The sequence below is a fragment of the Corapipo altera genome, unplaced genomic scaffold (genome assembly GCF_003945725.1).
Source record: "Corapipo altera isolate COAL_440 unplaced genomic scaffold, ASM394572v1 78, whole genome shotgun sequence".
In the NCBI taxonomy this organism is placed as follows: Eukaryota; Metazoa; Chordata; class Aves; order Passeriformes; family Pipridae; genus Corapipo; species Corapipo altera.
In genome coordinates, this window is record NW_020884904.1 from 42261 (window position 1) to 64244 (window position 21984).

Sequence of the window (21984 nt, forward strand, 5' to 3'; positions counted from 1 at the left end):
GGGCCGGCGCCCCCTCCGCTGCGCTCGGCGGGGCCGCGTCCCGCCGCTCCGGGGAGATGGGCGGCGGCGGGCGCCCCTAGGCCGCCGCGGGCAGGGCGGCGGCGGAGGCGGGAGGAGGCGGAGGCGGAGGAGGCGGCGGCCGGGGGCGGGCTGGGTCCCTCCCCGGGAAGATGAGGCGGAGGCCCGGTCTGCCGAGCGGGCTGAGCTGGGGCTCTTCCCTCCCAGCCGCCAGGACAAGATGGCAGCGGCCGAGGCGGCGGCGGCAGCAGCAGCAGCAGCGAGAGCAGCAGGAGCGGCGGGGCTGAGCGGCTGAGCCCGCCCGGAGCGGCGCTTCCCCGGGGCGCTCCCGGACATGCCCAGGGCGGCGGCGGCAGCTCCAGCGCGGACGCCAGCGCGGCCCGACCCGTGAAGGTGAGCGGCGGGCAGCGAGCGGGGCCGGCCCCGCCGGGCGGGCAGCGGCGCTGCCGCCGGCGATCGGCCCCTTCCCGCGGGGGCTCCGGGGCGCTCCCGTCTTGCCCGGAGCCCCCGCCGCCCTCGCCGAGCCCGAGCAGCGCCGCTCCTCCTCCCCCGTCGCCTTCGTCCCCGAAGTTTCCCCTTCCCCCGAGCAGCCCCGGGTGCCGGGCGAGGCCGCCGCCGCCCGGCGGGGGAGGCGTGTCCGCCCCTCGCCCGCTGCCGGCGGCGGCGCTGCCCCGCTCCCTTCCCCTGGCGGGCGCTGCCCCGGCGCTGCCCCGCTCCTCTCCCGGGAGCCGCCTCCTCCTCCTCCTCCTCCTGCCTTGTATGGACCCGGCCGGCGGGGGGTCCCGCGGGTGGTGCCCGGGCGCGGCTCCGCCCGCTCTCGGGTCCTGCTCGGCTTTCGCGGCCGCGGTGGCTCCGCGTAGTCCCGGCGGGACTCGCCCCTCGCCCTGACCCCTGAGGAGACACCCGCGGGACCCCTCCTGCGCCGTGGGGGGAGCTGGGGCGGCAAATGGTGCCCAGGGCCGGGGTAAATAGCAGCAACTGGAAAGGAAGCGGACGCTTTAAAATTTGGTCAGTTCCCAAGAGCGAGCTCCGTGAAAAACGGAGGGGTTTTATTGCTGGAGGCTTTGCCATAATGGTTGCGGCAGGGATTGTGCGGGTTTTGTTCTGGATTCGTCGCGATATCAATTGTAAAGCTGGCAGGTGCGTTTGCATGTGCTTACCGCTGTAGGAAATAGCGATGGGGGTTTTTAAAATTATTTTTATTTAAATTAAGCCCTCCGTCGTCAGTGCTATGTGCTTACGTGTATATAAATATCTTTCTTTTGAGGCTATACTTTTGTTACTAACTGTTGCGTCCGACTTGAAATGTCAGAAACTGCAGTCATTTCTTTTTTTGTTAACTTAGTTGTTTTGAGACTCCCAGGCTTGCCTTCCCAGGAATTATATGGTGCTCTGATGTTTTTACATCTTCTTACTACTGTATAACCTTGTTTATTTCGGTTTAGTATCTTTAAATTGTCTCTCATGTTAATAACATTTTTTCCCACAACTACATTAAGTAAAGCTACAGTTGTTGATAACAATGCATATTTCTTTGGTTGGGTTTTTTTCCCCCCCCCAGTATTACCTCCCATTACATCATTTGCAGAAAGTTTAATCTCCGATTTCACACAAAGTAGAAAAGCCTGGCTGGACTATGAATACTTACTTTCTGATATAATGATTCTGTAACAGCGTTAATCTGCTAAAGGTTCCTATAAACTAAGTTTAAAATACACGCAGTAACTGTCTAATAAGCGTGGCAGCCAGCAAAGAGATTAATTAAGCACCTGGAAAATAGGTCAATACTGTATTACGAAGTGGCAGAGTGAGATCGCAGATAAATAGAGCAAAGTGTTAACGTGGACTTACCGGGAGAAAAGTGATACCGATATAACAGCGGTGACGGCTTTATCTGTGCTGCCGCGGACCATTTATGGTAGCGGCGCGGTGAGGTGATGTTTACAGTCATGTAAAACAGGAATTAGGCAGAGTTTTCACTTAATGCACTTGTTACCGGGCGCTTCTGTTGCAGTGCGAGTTCTGCTGCTTGCTCGGGGTGTGGCACCGGTTGTGCTTGTAAATTATTTTTTCATGGATATATTTGGCTGGATGCTCTAATTCCGATTGTGGTGGTGGTGGTGGCGGCGTGTGGCTCTCCGGGCTTGAGGACGATTTGTAATTGGACGGATTCCATCAGCTGGAATAAAGTTTCATTGAAAAATTGCTCGGGAAGCTGCCCCTGACCTGGGGTTCTCTGCCGGTACTTGTGATTTTTCTTTGTTTAGGGTTTTTCGTGTCTGCGTGCTTCCTCCCTCCTGTCTTTCAAACAACTACCTAGAGAAATAGGGAAATGAGACCAGCGCTGCATAACGAGATAGCAGAGACAAAGACAGGGTGTGGGGGAGAAGGGTGAGCTTGCAACTCACTCATCTTAACAGAACTGACTCATAGAAATATTGGAATTTGCACGTGCTGCTTTTCTTGTTGTGTCCTCCAGTTGGTAGCAGTTGCTTCAAAACAAACGTTGTTTTGGAGGTGATTTTTCCAAAAGCATCTGTCGGACTGATTGTCGGTCTGTTAAAGGGGATGGGAGGCTGAGCAGTGCTTCTGGAGGCAGAGGGTTGGCTTACCAGTTCCTGGGTGGAAGAGAATTAACTATGCTTAATTCTTGTGCAAAGCCCACTCTAAACGTGTAGGAAATGTCAGGTTGTGTTTCTCTGAGCTTGTGTGTTTAGGTATGTACCTCCCTGTACTATTTTAAGGGATTGCACACTTCCTGTTTTTTAGAATAGTTTTCCTTTTAACAGTATATATTCTCTTGTATTTTCTGTTTTGCCAGCATGCAGATCATAGCAACAAAGGCCCTTTTGACAAAGCAGCGCATTTTGAAACAGGAATTTTGTAGTTGGCTTTCTTACGTGTGTGTGTGTGTGGGAAGAACAGCACTACTACTGGGATCAGTGCTGTCGTTTGGGGCCGAATCGGAGGAATATTTGTATTTTGGAGGCATGTTAAATACAGATGGAACAACTCCTTTTAGCTGAGCTAAATGTTGCTGTTGCAGTGTGAGGTCTGTGAGGTATTGTGGCCTCAGTGCTGTGTACATACAGAGTAGTTACTGTAGGCAGTGTCACTTTCTGCCCAGAACTCTGGGCAATAAAGCACAGAACAGCTATACTTTTTTTTTTTTTTTTTTTTTTTTTTTTAAATTAGATAAGCCTTAGCTGCTCTGGCTATATATAATGATGTCATCCAATATGCAGGAGCATTACAGCTGAGGTAAACTGCTCTGTCCCCTGGCAGAAGTATGAGTTGGGCAGAGCAGGCCTGATATCACCTGGTGACACTCGGCCGAGGGAAGAAGAAACACGGAGCGAGGATGGTGGTCATACCAACATTGACCTGTTACGAGTTTGCTGTTGAATTTTGTGAAATAGCTTCCACCTTTCAGACCTCAGAAAGGCTTCTGTGTGCCGTTTGGTGTTTTCCAAGTTTTCTTCGATTCCATGATCATGTTACTCAGTGCAGTTAGAGGAGACTTTCAGAAGTCTTGGCGTGGGATTGATCTGATGAAGAAAACATCCTTAGTGCTCCTTCATTGTAACTGTGATGCTCCTGTAGATGTGTTACGTAAACTCACAGCTGCTCTAACTATTAAATTTTCCTGCCTTTGAAAGTGAGGGAAATAAGAGTTCAGCTTGATACTGGGGAGCTTTTTCTAAGTTAATGTTCTTAAGTCACTGAAATATTTATATTTCTTCAGATCTCTTAAGTGACAGTCAGAGGTGGAGTGGAAAATAATGTGTTACTTTCAATAGGTCTTGAAAGAAAAGCTCATTTTTTGGGTAAGTATGAGATGGATCTCTAGGTATCTCAAACTGTATTTCTGGCTGGGTTAAGCACAAAACCAAACATGAGGAATTGAGCACTGAGCATGTTAAGAGATGGCTGCTGAGTGTACAGTGCACCTGAAATGACCATGTTAACTCGATTTAAAGCAACTTTAAATAGCTAGTCCTATGATATGGGTTAGTAATGGGTTACCTTTTCTGACTTGTACAGGCAGTGAACACCCTCTTTTTGACCTGAAATAACCTATAATGAAGGATAAAGCCTAGAAAATCCTGTTACCTGTTCTTGGCTTCCCCTACCCTCCTATAGACTGTTTTAATTTAGAGCCTCTACCTCTTCAACAGATTTCTAGAGAAATTGCAGCTCTCTTTTTCTTCAGAGGCACTAAGTTTTGGGTGACAGGTGAGCAGGGGAACAACATGTAATTGTGAAAGTGGATTTTTGTTGGTGACTTTATTTGATAGTATAGCATTTCCTGCAGGGTTGTTCTTCCCCCCCCCTTAATTCTTCAGTTGTTTCATTTCAATATAACAAATGTTGAGAAGATGGCAAGAGTTGGTGTGAGCCTTGGTTTTAGATGCAGTTTGGGAATAGTCTTTGTACAGTTTTGTAGCATTTTTTCACATTATGTCACTTTTTTTTCGTATACTGTCTTAATATTCCACTTAATTTTTGAGAGTGGATAACTTTCTGAAAAATGGCAGTTAGTCTCTAGCATGGCATTTGTGCTTGGATAAGGAAGAAGAGACAAATAACTGAACTGTTTTTTAAGCAAGTCAACTCATGTAGTTTAGTTCTGTTATTTTTCTTATGCTTTGACTTGGAGTTGTGTGATTTCAAAATACCTCTCCCTATATCATTAGCTATACATATTTTTTAGATCCAGTATTATGTAAACTTTTTGTACAGTCTTTTTCACCCTATGTTTTTGGAAAAGGATTAGAAAATATTCCTTTTTGTAAATAAGGAATATATTCCTGGTTTTCCCTTTTCTCCAGCTCTCTTGTGTTCTACAATATTTGGGTGTAATAAGATGAAGCGTAGAAAAATTTTAAGTTCAAGTTCCAAAACACAACAATGAAATAAGATGCAGTGAAATATCAAAAGACAAAACAGACATAACAAATAAATTCCTGTATTTTAGTGTGATCAGAGCCACAGCAACTCTCGATATTAAGAAAGTAATTTGATTCTTACGTACAGAGTACTGTTATTAAATGTTATGAAGGACACTCCCATCAAAAAACTGTCTTTAAAATCAGTAATCTTAAACTCATATGACTCTTTCCACTCTTCCTAAAACAATTTAACAGTTGTAGAAAACTTTTTAATGCTTTTTAAAAGCACGTTCCAAATTAAATGTGAACAATGCTTTTAATGTAAAAAGTCAGTGATTGTCAAATGAAAATCTCTTTGTATTTGTGTAAACATCACCTGCTGAATATGTACAGCACCTCAGTAACTACCCATTTAGAATAAGGGGTGGAAAGCTTAGGGACAAAAAAGTTCAGGTCCTAATACCTATGCAGAATTCCATAAACATCATCATTAAAAGAGGAGGATGCAGCTGCTGGTTGGAGATGCCCACAGTCACTTTCCATGTCTGTGGGAAACCACTCTGTAATCCACTGGTCTGAGAGTGTCTTGCCCTGCTCTGTTCTGGAGGCTGTGCTGCTTTAGGTTACCAGGCTGTGCTGTCCTGGAGCTGATTTTTACGTGACCTGGACACTTTAACTTCCAAGGAACTTAAATTGCTGGGTGAGGCAAGATTTTTATCACAGGGCTTGGCTTGGCTGTTGCCTTGGGGCAAGCTGCGACCAGTACCTGAGAAAACTTGCTTTGGGTTGTTTTAGGGGTTTACTTTTGGTTTTACTTGACTCTCAGGTAGAAGGTGAACTGAGAGATGAAATTGGGTCTCCTCACCGTGATGAATTGAGATGTCAAAACTGGTCCTTGGGCAGGAAGAATTGCCAGGAGAACAGCTTCAACTGGGACTGTGATAACTGGTGCAGCTGTGCTCCGTGTGGGGCTGGAGTGTCTTCATTGCAAAGATGTTTACTGCTTTTATTAGTGTGACCAGACCCCTCCAGGCCTGCTCCCTTGGGATGTGGATGTCAGCTGACATCTGAACCTTTCCCTGTTCCTGCTGGAATAGACTGAAGCAAGTGCCTGCCCACAGAAAGGACCTAGAGTGGGCTTGAGGTCTGCATGAGAAAGCTCACCTGTAAAGGCAGAAGTGCAGAGTGGAAACAAACTTCAGTACCAATAAGTGTTAAAAAAAAATTGCTATATTCATATTTCCCCCAAATATCAAAAGCTGACTCCTGGGATACCAATATGACTGCAGTCATGGCTAAAATGGTAAATGAAACAATACTTCAAGCAAAGAAACTTTTCTTACCGGCGATCTAAGTTCCCTTTGGAAAATAAGAGTAACCACTCGTATCACATATTCATAAATATTATCCATCTGAAACTTTATTTCTTTACTTTTACAAAAGTAATTTACTTTTTCACATGTAGATACAAACCCACATTTCTTCTGTTGTGTTTCCAGTCTCAACATGTTATTTGCTACCTTGTTTTGGTCCTTCGTCAGTGGTTTTTTTAAAAAAATGCTGTTAACCTTTACCTAATTCCACTAGTTTGAGTAAAATATATTCTTTTTTTTTCCCCTCTTCCGTATGATGCAGGGTTTGTCTGTGTTGGCACACAACAATTGGTGGAACTTGCACAACTTCCAGAAGCCTTTTTAGTTGTTTCTTGTAAGATGCCTTTCTGCCTTTTTGACTGGAATGCTGTTAATGTGCATCATTGTCTTGTAAACATCTTCCTTCCTGTGTTTTCCTAGAAACTTAGGTCATCTGCTGCTTTCTACCCTTTTCCTTTCAATTATTTCTTTCTTTTTTTTTTTTAAACTATTAGAATTGGTTGCTTGTCTACAGTCTCTGTTCCATTTGAAAAGTTTTTTTTTTTCATGTATTGTTTTTGAAGATTTAAACTGTTTATAGGGATAGAAGAGGTTCTCACAAAATCTTTATTTTTCAGTATTTGAATCTGTTAAATGCAGGAATTTTGGTGTTTGGGATCTTACTTGTGAAGCCCTTGAGAAGGAAGCAGCTTTGTTCCTAAGAGGAGAAAAAAGCTCCTTGCCTCCTGTCTGTTAATATCAACTTACTTAGTGATTCATGAAATTAATTGATATTCAGCCTAATAGGAATGGATTGCTTTCATGAGATGCTAAAGGGGTGTTTTTAATACCTTTTCTATTTGGGTTTTGTAATGGTGCTGTGGGCAGACTTCTTCCTTTGACTGTGTCAGCTCTGAGCCCTGCGAGAGGACATGGTGGGAGTTTTTCACAAGAAATACTTTGGAAACTCTTTGGGACAAGTGCTCCTTGAGACTAAAGGTGTTTTTAAAACTTGTTTGCAGAGATGTTTAAACATTCTTTTGAAGACTAAAACAAGAATGACTGTTAAAAGTTTATTTATGCCACAAATGGAAAGACTATTGAACATGGAAGGGAATACAACAGAGATAAAAAAGGGATGCACATTTATCAGTATTAGTATGACCCCCAACTAGTGGGGTCATGTGCTGCATGTAATCTTGCCTTTCTTTTTGCCCTTCTGTAGAGTTAAATCAATAAGTTTCTCTGCATAGAGAAGATGGAGAAATTTCTTGGACTGGTGGCTTTGGGAAATATAATAATATGGGTTGCTGTAGTTATTGATTCATTAGGAGGCAAGAGGCTGACCCTTCTGTGAGACAGTATGCATTTCTAATGCACTGATATTTACCTGTAGGAAATGCTGCTTCCTCTACATCCTTAGAAATCTGAAAAAAGTGGTAAACACTTCTTTTTCCTCTGTTCTTTCTTTATTGTTTTACATATGCCATGTCTAATTTATACAGCTGTTTTCAGTAAGCAACTTAATGCTATTTTCATGACAACGTTGCTTACAATGAAAGAAAAACTCCTGGTATATAAAGGCAGAATAATCAAACCCCTTTTAAATAAGGAATTTTTATTATGGGAAACATGCTAGGACTTTGAAGAGTTTTTTTTCCGTCTGTGTATGTATACAAATACCTTTCAAACATACACTTCCTATGTGTATGTGTATTTATCTCAATGTGTATATGTTTGAAAGTTGTTACTGGATGTAGCTGAGGCTGCTGACCTGAAAACTGCAGCAGAAAAAGATCAGTCAAGGTAAGCATGTTGGCTTAGATGCCTTAATTATTTTGCAGTTAAGTCAGATTTAAAACAAACAAACAAAAGGCTAAGGTTCTTATTTGCTCTAATATTTTTATTGCAAAAGGAGATGAATATGCTCTGGGAAGAGAGACTGATTTTTTTTTTTTCCCATGTGCTTGGGGAAAGTTTTAACTCAAACATTACTTACTGCTGGGTAATTCTCAATGTGTAATTCTCAATGTGCAGGCAGCAGTTGTATTCACCTCCTTGATACAGGAGGGCCTGATTTGCAAATTTTTGCATCACGTGTCAGACTCAATGAGCTCGACAGGCTATTTGTGTGTGTGCTGTTGCAAACTTAAATGTGCAGGTCCTGTGGAGAGAACAGTAATTTTGTACTGTTGTGCTGGTGTATGGTGTATTTTTTTGTTTTGTTTTGTCCAGGTGAAAATCTTTTACGGTAAGAGGGAGAAAGACCATTTTGGATGAATTTCCTCCACTTTGAATAGTTTAGAGGACTTGATGAACTTTAGGTGAATAGGACCCCTTGATGTGCATGCAGATGTGTTGGCATGCCAGCTGTTCTGTGGAGCTGAGGTATCTACAAGGGAAACAGCCCTCTTGATTTATGACCTTACGGGAGCTGCATTTGATACTGTCTAGAGCTGTGCTAAAATGAAGCTTCTGAATAAATTGCTTAGTGGGGTTGGTCCATTTTTGTTTCTAACAAAAGCCCAGCAGGCTTAAGAAGGCAAAATTAAGCAATGAAACAAAAATAAAATTACTGGAAATAAGAAGGAAAACCGGCATACATGTGTTAGAAGTTTGTTTGTTTTAAAAAGACAGTAGCATTTGAACAGGTGATTAGCCCAAACTGCTTGTTTGGTATATCCCCTCTATCAAATTTTATTTCTGCCTTAGGGAAGGTGGCAAAATCTTTTGGAAATACTTACAACAGTGGAAAAAGTGTGGCTTTACACCCTGCCTCTCGACTCACCTCGATCCCTCTTGCTCTTGTGACAGACAGCAGCAGTAGTTTGAATAGATCCTTCAGCACTACTGTGGTGCAGAACATGAAGGTGTGGGCTCTCCTAAATACCACTGTTCTGGACTTTTATTTCAGTGTGCCTACTGTTTCCAGGTTCTAAAAGAATTAGCCTTTTAAAAGAAGAGATTAGGCTGGCGAAGCCCTGGCTGGTTGAAATGCGCTGTTTGTGTTGATGGAGGCACATTCTGATTTGGAGGGCATGTTCTCTTTCGGGGCTGATGGCTGATACTGCACTGCTTGTGCTTTGCTTTTCAGTTGGACGACAGCATCTTGCCCAGAGGAGAAAGAAGTGCTTGAAGTACTGTTTCATTTATCTTCTCAGCTATGATTGCAGTCATATCACAAGATTTGGCTTTTGATATTTGCGGAAATATGAATATAACCATTGTATTCTCGAGTACTGCTACTGGCACTAACGACAGCGTTGAGTCATAGGAGTTCACTCTGATATTTTATATAAAATACGTGTTCAGTGTGTGGCGTCAGTTCTACTTCCGAGTATCGAGACAATGGTGCAATTGAGACTAGCTTGTATCACACTTAAATGAATTTAGATTTTCTGTTTCTGGTCTAATGCAGCATTGGTAGCGTCTGACTAAAAATATCTCTGATGTTGTACAAATCTAAAGTCAGCTCTGTAACATTTTTCTTAGGTGTTTAGTAACTAAGTTTTACAAATGCAAAATTTAATCCTTGTATCATTTGCTTCCCACTAAGACTCTCCTCAAGCTTGCGACCAACCTTTGGCCTTTCAGCCTTGACCTTTGCCACTGACCTGTGGAGGACTGAGGCTTTATGTTGGGCAAAGGCTGCCATCGGCTCGACTGAATTTTCTTGGTGTACGATGGGCCAAAATTCTGGAGCTCTGAAATATCTTGTGTGTTTTGATCAAAGATTGTAATAATTTCTTCTGTCATTAAACTTGCGTGCCTCTGGTTGCTACCCCTGGAACTGGGTGTCGACTTTTTTTTGTGAGGTATCATCAGCTGCCTCTGCATCTCAGAGTTTTCTGTGGTGGAGTGTGTGTGTGCCTGTGCTGTTCATGTCTAGAACTGCCTCTGTGGTTATGCAAGGAAACGATTCACATGGCATGTGTTACTTGAAACAGCTTCGTGCTTTCTCCTTTGCTCTGCTCCCTCCCTTCCGTGGGTCACAGAGCTGGTTTTGAGGTGGCCAGAGGGTGGGAGGACTCTCTGGGCTTGTATTTCTGGACACTTTGCCCTGTCTGTGGATCTTTTCCTGTATAAATTGCATGAAACCTCAATTGCCAGTGCTTTGTTAGTAATTGTAGGGCTGGAGTAAGGGAATTCCTCAGGGTGAACGGGTCATGGGTATGAAAGTACTGGGATCAGTACAGCTTGTTCGGCTACATATCCAAAATAAACAATGACATAGAGCTGCCGCTACTACTGGTAATTAAGTTTCTTCTGGAGAGAAAGAGAGGGCACCTAATTCAGATCTCTATTTGCTGAATAACTGGCGAAGTTGGGTGGCAGCTAATGTAAAAAGAACAATTGTTTTTCCTGGGAAAAACGGCAGTTAGTATCCTTAGTGTTTCCAAAGTGATGCACAGTGTAAACAAAACATTGCGTAAGCACCCGCTGCTCAAATTGAGCATTTGCTGGAAGTTCCTGAGCTTTTAGAAAGCCTCCCTCGATGCCCAGCTGCGCTGCGAGAAGGGTACGAGTGTGTTGGAACTGGTTCTTGCCGATGGAGGCCCTAAAGAAGTGGGAAAACAAGTTTTCTTGAGTTACAGTTTAACTCTGTTATTAGGTGGGTGCCGCTGGCTGGGCTTTGCCTGCCGGGGATTTACTACGCCAGCAACAACAGGGTGATTGCACCGCTTGGGGCAGGTAAAAGGAGCTGTGTATTTTGCAGACAAATTAAGGGTGTAGTGTGGCAATTTCCCTTCAGCTCGTGGCCTTTCTGACTAGTTACTCTGCTACACGCCCGCCTCACTCGGTCATGAGGAAATGTCAGTGTATGGTTAATTATTAATGGTGGTCAGGCCTGAAACAACCTGTACTTGTCCAGGTTGTCCCAGTCTGCCAAGTTGGTCGTGTTCCTAAATTTGCCTAGAACTGCCAGCGTTGTTACAGTTAGGTGAACATTAGCAAGATGTTAAGCAGAGGGGTTTCATTTTGCTGAGACACGTCTGGGTGGTTTGTTACTCAGTTTCTGCAGAGAGAAGCCTGACTGGGGGGGGGGGGGGGAAATTGTGAAGTGCCTCCGATCCATTGACATCGCTTTGTGAAAGTGCATTTATTAGTTTATATAAATGAATTAACAACGAATTTATTTACTTCATTAGTTTGTTGGTACTTTCTTCAGAAGCACAGAATTCCCAGTCTTAACTCTGATCAGAAGTCACACATTTTATGTAGTTTAATGTTTAATAAGCCAAACGTGGTCTTCCCAGTTCTCCGTGCTTGAAACCAAGAAGACTCATTCCTTCGAAGGAAGCCTGTTTAGAGGTAATAATATTTGGTAGGTGTCTGGAGACAGCCTTTCTCTTCCACATCCCCTGCAGTATTCACTGGCAGTGTCTGGCATTTGAGGCAGCCTCAGTATTGGAGAATGCAAACTGGAGAACTCTAGAGTCAACCTCAGCTTGTGTGTGCCACTGCTCAGGAGCAGTCACTGGGCTGGAGGAGAGTTATGATGGTCTCCTTGCACTTGAGAGAGGAGAAGAGGGCTTTAAAAATGGGTTTAGGGGGAACAGACAGGCTTCTCTGCAACTAATACTGAAAGACAAGTCTGAAACTACTCAGGTAGCTGGAGGCTACCTGTGTACCTGTCGTATGTCACCTGGGGATTGCACTTTTCAGTCCATCTTCTGATGGTTTTGTTTACTCTGCTTTGATTTGCATTCCGAAGAGGTCTTTGGTTTTTTAAAATTCTTAAATTGGAAAATGGAAGATGTGCACCAGGTGCTCATGAGTGTTTGGGTTCAAGTAACCTCCCTGAAATGAGCACAGAAGGAAGGGTTTTGTTTTCCTTTAGCACTGGCTGCTTTGCTCTACACATCCCTCTCTTATTCTGCTGCTCGACTTGTTAATGTAGATGTAGCCTGACAAGCTTCAGTTTGTACGAGGAAGTGGGAATAGTCTCTCTAAGAACTGTGCAGAAAGATGGCTAAACTCGGTGAAATGTTTTGTGACAAGAGGGGGAAGAATGATCCACTCTGGTAGGTGGAAATGTGCTGTATTGTTTTCTTCTGCTAGGAGACCTGGTAAAAAAAAATAACAACAAAAAACCCCTGCAACATGATAACTCTTTACACTTTCCAGTGTAGCTATACATAGGATTGCATTGTAACCTGAATACCCCAAAATAGTAAAAAAACCCCTAAAAATCCACACAAGCAAACCAACACAGGAAAAAAACAGAACCAAAAAACCAAACCACCCACAACCCCAAACCAGCAAAAAAAACCCCACTCTATGGCAGTGCTGTTACAGTAGAGGCTGTTGTGGTATTTTCCCTTTCTCTTCAAGGTTTGTTGTGCAACTCTGCTGACTGTAGGGCTTTGTTTTCGTCCGGGTAGGGGCAAATCAATTCTATTTATAAACTTAGTTTCTCAAAACAGAGGCCTCCAGAAACTGGTTGTGTTGGATTAGTTACATGATGCTCTGTTGGATTTCGCTGCATATATGTTAATGTAGAGCGAGGAAGGTGCCCCTGTCTGAAATGTGTACTGAGCACTGCGTGTGAGTGTGTGGCAGGGGTCTTTGAGCAGTCTCAGGTGCAGGATTTTCATGCACCTGTTTCACAGGAACACCTCATTCATTGGTCATATGAAGACTCTGTAGCTTGTCCAAATGAGATTGACATCTTGAAGTGTATGTTTAAAAAAAATACAAGCAAAATAATAGAGCTAATGAAGAAGTGTTTAGGGGAAGGTAAGAAATGAGTTGCTTCTACAAAAACCCAAGACCATTTTTATTTTTCTAGAGTAAAATTTCCCTGTTTTTTGTTCAGTTGGATTTAGTGCAGTTTATTATTGTATCCAAGGTTATTCTTCCAGGGTATGTTATCTCTTCTATTTAGCGCTTAATTATATTTTTTTTTTGGAGTTGCTGCAAATGTTCTTGTGATAACTCAGTAAACACTTCTTATCTGAGAACAGAGCTGTTACTGTGGTTGGAGTTCAGGGTCATGTAGTTAAGTCTGTAAGAAATACACAAACTCCAAAAGATGATAGATAGCCTGGGTTTTTTTGTCCAACAGAAATTAATGTTAAAGCTGGGACTGTGTGCTTCCAGAACTTCTGGACTGCTTTGGGCAGCATGAGCTATAGAAAACTTGCACTTTTTTTGAATGCCAGTGGTCTCAATAGGCTCAGGTGAGGATTTGAGTTGTCCTCTGGCCATGCTAGAGGACTGTCCTCCCCCTGTTCTCCCCCACACTGTGTTGTTGTCATGTCTTCTGAAAACATCCTTAAGTGCAGTGTGGGTTTATGGCTTTTTTTTAAAGTAACCATCCTCATTTAATGCCCTCAGCTTTGGTGATGTGCTTGCATGGGCAAATACCTTCTCCAGAAGTGAAATGTTGGGAATGTTTGCTGTTTGGTTATGGCAGATCCAGGGCAAATGGACCTGCTGGGGTTGCTGCAGCTTAACCAGCCTCTCTCCTCTGGGCCAGACATCCAGCTCCCTCATGTTTGGAAGTGCACTGGACCTGTTTCTGCCCAGGAGCTTAGTGGTATGGCTGTGCCTCTGGGCTGGCTCAGCATTTAGATTTGTCTCTGAGTCATGAAGGTGATGCTGGGCCTCTGAACCTTCCTGTCAGCAAACTGTAGGATAACACGCCAGTCCTTGAGAAGAGGGACAGTTTCTTTGCTTTTGAAGTGTAAAAGTTTTTTGAAGTTGTATATTTTACTTCTGTCATGCACATGCATGTCAAAGAGTAAGCAGAGATTCTGGTGAAAAAGCAAGCAGAGCATTTTTTAGCAGGAACCTTGAAAAGATTTTTAAGAAAAAACCCCAAACGTTATTTTGATATTTCGGTGTCTTTGGAGTAAATGTGGCAAATCTGGTATTTGAGTCATCCCAGAAGAACTGGAGGAATGGTAGGCTGCTGACAGAAGGTTTAGATTGGCCTGAACTGTGGATTATTTAAATATGATTATTATAGAAAAGAGGGTAAGTCCCGTAGTCAGTAATATGCTTATGCTGTGCACTAGGCATGTTGTAATGAGGTATGTTATTTAGGAGAGAATTCAAGGATTTGGAGAATTTTTGCCTGTGTTTTGAGGTGAATAGTTAGTCTTAAATTCTTGGTGTGAAGCTGGAGGCCAGTGGCAGTCCCATCACTTTTGGTGGTGAGAGAGCCCAGCTGCTGGCTGTCTCCAGCCTTCTCCATCATCGGGCTCTGAGCAAACAGCTTTGGGGAGGAAAGGGCTTTGAAGTTTTCTGCTACAGCTGGGACAAAACCCATTAGAGGATGCTAAACTGAGGTGTTGGTATGATTATTTTAATTGCTCTTAAGATATCTAAATGCTAATTTGCATAAATCAAATCACAGCTTCAGAATAATTGCGCTGTGCGTTTGGTTAGTTTTCATTTGATCGGAGTCATTGCAATGTCTGGCTCAAGTTTTATGTGACTCATCTGCAATTTAAATACCTATTAACAGAATTTTCATGTACCTGGTATGATTAAGTGATTTAATTAAGGTATTATTGGTGTTGAATTTGTCTCTGGGAGCTGATCGGACTGGTACAACTTCCATAACTTCCATGAAACCTCGTAGTCAAATTACACTGGGGTCCATCCAGGGCCTTTTTCTTAGGCTTTTCTGTCAGGTAATACTGAACACTAAGGCTGGCATTTGACAGGTTTGGAAGGGGACAGCAGGGTCAGTGGAAAGAGGAAACCTGGAAGTTAAACTCAGTGCCTCTACCCCCTAAGACTGCGTCACTGATGTTGGAACTCCTGCAGTGGGGTGGAATATAACTTGGGAAAAGCACCTGGCTTTCGTGAATGGATTGGATTACTGTACATCGTAATTTACTGGAAAGTTGTGGTCGTTTGTGTACATACACGTGCCCCTAAGTTATTTTGGGCCCCATCACATGGCTCGATCACTTTCGCTTTCATCATGGTGAAATTCTTCCAGCTTTGACAGTTGGGTCGTTGTCTGTCTGTTCTCTGAAGCCTGATGGTGCTTCCAAGGAATAGGTCTACCTGTGTTAACAGGTAGCTTTCTCTCACAATTAAGAATTTCTGGGTTATTTTATGTCACCTCTGATAAATATTTGAATGGGTTGTTCAGTTATGTTACCGAACACTATGGTACTTTTGTATGTAGAAGCTGGGAGGTTTTAAATGAAGCTGGGAGGTTTTAAATGAAACCTGAGTTTTTAATAGCACAAAGGGAGGTCCCGCACTTGAAAAATTACGTTCAGTGGCCTGCTGCAGACTATCTCAGTCCTGCCCTCTGCATTTGACTGCAGTAACCTGCTGCTGTTAAAAGTCCCTGTGTGCTGAAGTCTGTGCTCTGGTAAGGCATAAGGGCCTTGTGTCAGCCGCAAAAAACTAAATATGTAACAACTTTAGACTGGCTCGTTTGGGGAATATACCAATGTCCTGATTTTTTCTAGAAGAAGCTGCTGCAAAGCATGGGATACGTGTAGAATTTTCACTCATTTTTTCTTTTTATCTTCTCTGTAGGTATGGCCTCACAAGTCTTGGTCTATCCACCATATGTTTATCAAACCCAGTCAAGTGCCTTTTGTAGTGTGAAGAAACTCAAACTAGAACCAAGCAGTTGCGTGTACCACGAAAGAACCTACCCGCAAATCTATGTGAACGGTAAAAACTTTGGAATTTCTCCCCACAGGGTTAGTACTTTCTTTCAGACTAAAAACCCATTTGATAGACCTCGAGGACAGAACTTTTGGTTGCAGTCAAATGCTGTTGCTTTAAAAAATACCGCAGGTGCTACAAAAGCGTTGGCAGCGTGGGTGCAGCAACCTCAGTTAGAGGCACCTCGGACTGGGACGCAAGGAAGCCAGTCAGATATCCTGGAAGGACCCCAGCGATGTGGATTGAAGCGTAAGAGTGAGGAGCTGGATAATCAGAACAGCACGATGCAGATTGTTGATGAACTGTCCATCCTGCCTGCAATGTTGCAAACCAGCGTGGGGAACCCGGTGACGGTCGTGACGACGGCTGCAACTGCAAAACCGAGTGGCACAAGCGGAGATGGAGATTACCAGTTAGTGCAGCACGAGGTGTTGTGCTCCGTGAAAAACACGTACGAGGTTCTGGATTTCCTTGGGAGAGGGACCTTTGGACAGGTAGTGAAGTGCTGGAAGAGGGGGACAAATGAGATTGTGGCAATCAAAATCTTGAAGAATCACCCTTCGTACGCGCGCCAGGGACAAATAGAAGTGAGCATCTTAGCGAGGCTAAGCACTGAAAATGCTGATGAATTTAACTTTGTGAGAGCCTACGAGTGCTTTCAGCATCGTAACCACACTTGCCTGGTTTTTGAGATGTTGGAACAGAATTTGTACGACTTCCTGAAACAAAACAAATTCAGCCCTCTGCAACTCAAAGTAATACGGCCCATTCTGCAACAGGTGGCCACTGCACTGAAAAAACTAAAAAGTCTGGGTTTAATCCATGCTGACCTCAAACCAGAGAACATTATGTTGGTGGATCCTGTTCGGCAGCCTTACCGGGTCAAAGTAATAGACTTCGGGTCTGCCAGCCATGTATCAAAGACTATTTGTTCAACTTATTTACAATCTCGGTATTACAGGTAGGTGTCTCTTATACTAGTATTTTTTTTTTAACCTTCAATGGAACAAGGTTTTAGCACTTATTAAAGTTAATGGCTTAAGGAATTACTATTCCAGGTAAATAATAAGAATAATTTAGAAAAAATTAGAACCATCTAAGAGCGCAGGCCGTACGAGGGTTAAGTGGCTGGTTACCATTTTGAATGTGAAGAGTTGCTTTGAATGTTTTTACAGTGTTGATTTTTTTTCTGAAAGTATGTTTTTTGTGTTGCATTCTGAAGTCATCACTTACTGTTATTTTGAGACTGCTGATGAGACTTTTTCAAAGGAAAAGAGAAAAAAATTATCTTGTTTAGGATGCCTTTCCTGCCTTCCTAATGTGATGATGCGTTTTTTCCTGTAAGCAGCTGGACAGTGTACTAGAAGTGCCATACTTCTATATCCTGTTGCCAAAGATTATGTAAATGCCTCTGTTTTTCTCCAGAACTTGTAAATATTTTCCCTAGTTCTTAGAAACTCCATTCTGACTGAGTGCCTTCAGCAGCAGTAGACTTCAGCTGGAGTTAGTGAGTGACAGGATACTGAAATGTTTAAGGTGATACCAGGCGGACATTTAAAGGGATTTTGGTACATGGTTGCATTCTCATTTGTCTCAAAATGGATGTATGTTTTTGATTTTTCTGTTTGTTTGCTTTTCAAACCTTTCTTCATATAATTATCCAATCTGTGTGACATTCAAAAATTATCAATATTTAGTCCTTTTGTCTCATAGGCTGAACTTGTCTTGATTGAAGAACTTTTTTGGTTCTGCTCTGCATCATTGGCAATAGTATGCCCTGTGTATTGCCTGTCTGTCAATTTAGTAAAAAGCTAGTAAACTAGGATAATGAGTACTTTGAAGAAAATTTTAAATATTTTATAGCTGTTCATTCTGGAAAGGAAAGCTTGTGCAGTGCAATTCTAGGCTTGATGAAGTGAGTGACTGGAGTTGCTACCAGAAGGATCTAACTATTTTTTTGGCTGTAGCTTGTAAACAAGAACACTTCATGTACAGTGCTCACATAAAATATTCCAGTTCATCACCTGCATTCCCTATTACTTAATTGCAAACTGCAGCCAAGGGTTTAAAAACTACACAGAGTTCATCAACAGAAAACTAAATTGGGAAACGATATGGATTGATGCATGCCCACGTTATACAAAAATGTGCACGAGAGGGAATAAGGAATTAAGTCACTAGAGAGTCCCTTTTGGTGCAATAGCTGTACCCCACATCAGATACTGTGGGTTTGGGCCCCTGAGGATGAAAATGGGCCAGACTTGAAAAGATGCATGAATTCTGGTGAGGTTCTAGACAAGGGCAACTGTCTTAACGTCAGCTCTTCTGTCCAGATTTGTAGTCCAGCACACACTCCAGGTGCATGGTCTGAGAATGTTTTCGTACCTATTTTAGCTTTTTTATTTATTGGAGCAATTACAGATTGTCATGAGCTACTGCCACTTCTCCCTCCTCCCTCCCCGAGGAAGGGGAGCCTGTGGACAACCGGGCTGGGTGGTCCTGTTGTAGTACTTCAGCCTCATCTAACTGCTTTCAAATGCTTGTTTTGTTCTGTTTCAGATGGCTCAGTAGACACAGTGTTGTTGTGCTTATTTAGTTGCCTACATAAAAATGTAGTAACTGTAGTTCTGTTTTACTTGGCTCTATGTTTCTTTAGCATTTTGACCTGCTGGTTGGGTTGAGCAGGTCCATGTGCTGGCAGGGTCAGTGTGCAGCTCCTTGGCACCTTGAGTGCATTTTGGATGCTTGTATTGCACTGAAGTGTGAATAAGTGGGGATCCTTGTGGATATACTTTCTAAAATACCATCCCCCCCCAGAATAAGATTTGTGGGTGCATATACTTGCGTTACCTCAGTGATGTCGAATGATATTCATATACTTAATATGGCATGTGCCCCTAAAATTGCCTAGTTACTAAGTTGCATAAAGTGCTTTGTAAGTATTCAGGCTGCTCAATAGAAGATCATATTCTTTGTCTTGTATAGTTTTATCGTCCTTCTATAAAGTAGCATTTAGGTCAGTAATTTTTGGAAACAAAAAAGGAGATAAAAAAGATTAGGGTCCATCTACTTGAATGGTTTTGGTGTTATATTTGTATGAATATCTGAATTGTGGGTGAGATAACTTTGGAAAAAGAAAAAGAAAGATACTATATATCAAGATTATTTTCAGCAAAAGTTTTACTGCTGAAAAGGTTTTTAGCATGCTGGATTTCATCATAGATGCATAGCTCTCTACCAGTTGTGTCATTCAGATTAACTTTGTGTAACTTGGCAGTTTGTCAACATTTTTCTTTATTCCTGTGGAAACACCTGACTAGTGTAAATAATACCGGAAAATAGGGTTTTGATTCAAAAGGTCTCAAAATAGAGGATGCCAAGGAAGAGAAAAACCTTAAAGAAGAATGAGAAGGGCCTTCAAAGAATACATTGTATTGAGATGGAATTTATTTTGCAAGAAACTCTGCTTTTGGTCAATAAAATAAAGAGCTACTTCATAAATATAACTGTACTTAAATGCTTTTTGTATTGGAAAAGACTGGGAGTGATAGTGCAGGTTTGACTTGTTTAACTATGATGTGTTGAAACAAACCCTTTAAAAAAATCAAGCAGCAATTGGGACTGCTACTGAAGTATATTTTCCCCCTACATTTTTTCTTTTTGTCCCTTAAGCTCAGTGGTGGTATGTGTTTGTTTTAACAAGAAAGTAATCTTTTAAATAGATTTTTATTTAAAACTTTCAAGCGAAGTTAAATCCAATTAGAGTTCTAATTGGAAGTGTTTTTTTAAAAAATGCTGGTTCGCTACAGCACCTCTTTTTATTAGTGTGATCACATTGTATGCTTGTGTACAATCTTTGAAAATGGTTTCTGTGCTAAGGTGGATGTGTACTGGCATGACTTTTACTTTTAACTGTTACAGTGGGGATCTTTGCCTGGTCAGAGATGACAGTGGATGAGAGATGCTTCGAGTGACAGGCAGAATGTGCTGGTTTTGACATTTATGTGGATATTTCCTAAGTAAATGTGATGGGAACCTGGCCTCTTCTGATGTGTAAAAGCACTCAACCAGAGAGAGTTTGAAGAAAGTTAATAAGAGGAAACATTTTATTTTAAAATGACTATATTAGGATCTGAGATTCTAGAAGAGGATGGAATGAAATGTCCTTCAATGACGACGTAGATTAAAGGGAAGCAGGGCTGCAGAGAGAAGGTTGGTTGTTGTTTTTTCCCCCCCAATCTTATCACTACTTTTTTTTTTTGTTCTTGGGACCATAGTGAGCTAATGATTGTGAGAATGGACTTCATGGCATTCTCCAGTGTTACGGTGTTTATTTTGAATGCTGGTGTCAGTATTTTGCATCCTTAAGAGGAAGTGAGTAATGAATTGGAAAAATAAGTAATAAGAGGATTAGGATTTAAGGCATGGAACATAGTACAGCCAGGTGAATGGATAATGGGCTGCTACTTAGCCTGTAGCAGAAGGAGAGGTGACATAATGATGACTATTGGAAATATTACAGTACTTTTGTATGAGGAGAGGTCCTAAAAAAGTGAGACTAATTGAATTTTAAAAGGATACAAACAAGCAGAAAAATGGAGACAAACCGAATGGAGTGATAATGACTTGATGTCTTCCTGTTTCTGTTTCAACTATGTCAAGCAAAGAGAAAATAAGAAAATGTTTTAAACAAGTACGAAAAACAGATTTTGACATTTCATTACCTTTTGGAAACCTTTGACTGTTATATTGCTAGAAATTGTAGAGTATGGATGTGAATAAATACCAACCACAATACACTGTCTGAAGTCACAGATGATTATTTTTTACTTGTTTAAAAGATGAAATGTTATTCTCTTACTCTTTCCCTAAAAGACAGTGTCTGTGCCGACACGCTGTTTTTATGCTGGTCTGGATTTTAATAGCTGTGGACTAGAGAGATCTGGTATTTGAAGCCTTTTCTTTGCTGCTGGCCTCACACGTTAAGACTGTTGACCTTTTGTGAGTGATCTAGGGAGGTAAATAACTAGGCAGTGTGTACATTTTCAAAAGAAAATGCCCTTACATACAGCGTAGGTGATGCAGCTTTTGTCATTTATGGGCATGGTATGATCAGTATGTTCCTGTTCTTTTGGTCCACTGTGCCCCAAATCATGAAAAGGGGAGTGTTGCATCCCGAAAGGAAAGCTTCTTTCTCCCCTTATCGCACAGTGAGGCTGTGGAGAAGCGGAATGAAAACATTTATTTCTAAATCTGGTATTTTGTGCTCATCCGGCAAGGCAGAAAGTTTTCCCAGGGCATAGTGTTTCCCTCTGGAAGTCGCTTGCCTTTGTTTTGCCTCTCTCCTGAGGTGAAATGCATTTAGGGAAATATTTATGAGAAGAGGGGCTTTGAAATGGCGGTGCTCTCCAAGAATAGTCAAATGATCTGAAATGGTCAAGGTAGTCCTGCCCATCTGCTTCAGGGAGCCAAGTTACCTTCATTTCTGTTGTCATGGGAAGTGTTGCATTCAGAGGTAACACATTTTTTTTTTTTCCATGGGGAATCAGCTTCATGTTGATTTAATTTGGGTTGTCTTCCTCGGAGACTTCCGTAAACCTTGCGAAGCTCATCATTCATTAAATCCTTCTCGTATCATGGACTTACCAGTAGCCACTGCAGGTGTAGGAGTGAGTGAGCTGCTTCATTGAGTGCTCCTGGTGCACAGCCAACCAAAAGGGAGTTGAACAGTGGCTTGTCTGGTTGCCCATGTGGCCGCCTCGATGGTTGTTTGAACTCCTGTCTCCGAAGCAAACATCATCTCCGTGGTGTGCCGGATTATAGTGCTGTTAGAGCACAGCTGGAAACTTTACTGAAAATATATTTGGAGAACAAGCCCTCAGTTCCCTGATGAAAGGATGTTCCTCTTGGCCTCCAGTGATCTGTATGCAAACTGCTGATTAGCATAGTCAAATTCACTGGGAAATTGAGATGAGTGGGAAGCAATATAATTGATCTCCTTATTAAATGGGGCACCAGCTGAACCTGCAGTAGGCTGGTGGACAACTTCAGTGCTGGCAGAATGGAAGGGGTCT

At 42.4% G+C, this 21984-nt stretch overlaps 1 protein-coding gene and 1 long non-coding RNA gene across 4 annotated transcripts in view; one reads left to right on the plus strand and one right to left on the minus strand.

The window, feature by feature from the left end:
* The window catches only part of LOC113950804, an 8748-nt gene extending 6636 nt beyond the window's left edge, over positions 1 to 2112 (minus strand). The window contains exon 1 of the long non-coding RNA XR_003528890.1: positions 1870 to 2112. This is a non-coding gene — a long non-coding RNA (uncharacterized LOC113950804). The remainder of the gene's footprint in view (positions 1 to 1869) is intronic.
* Positions 314 to 21984, plus strand: part of HIPK3 (homeodomain interacting protein kinase 3) — a 72807-nt gene continuing 51136 nt past the window's right edge. The window contains exons 1-2 of one of the 3 annotated variants that reach the window (XM_027651024.1): positions 314 to 411; positions 15776 to 16871. In XM_027651024.1, the coding sequence (XP_027506825.1) occupies positions 15778 to 16871 (1094 nt within the window). In that variant the 5' untranslated portion in view covers positions 314 to 411; positions 15776 to 15777. Of the gene's footprint in view, positions 412 to 900; positions 1159 to 15775; positions 16872 to 21984 lie in introns of those variants that run through there. The other 2 variants (XM_027651026.1, XM_027651025.1) reach the window with 2 other exon arrangements.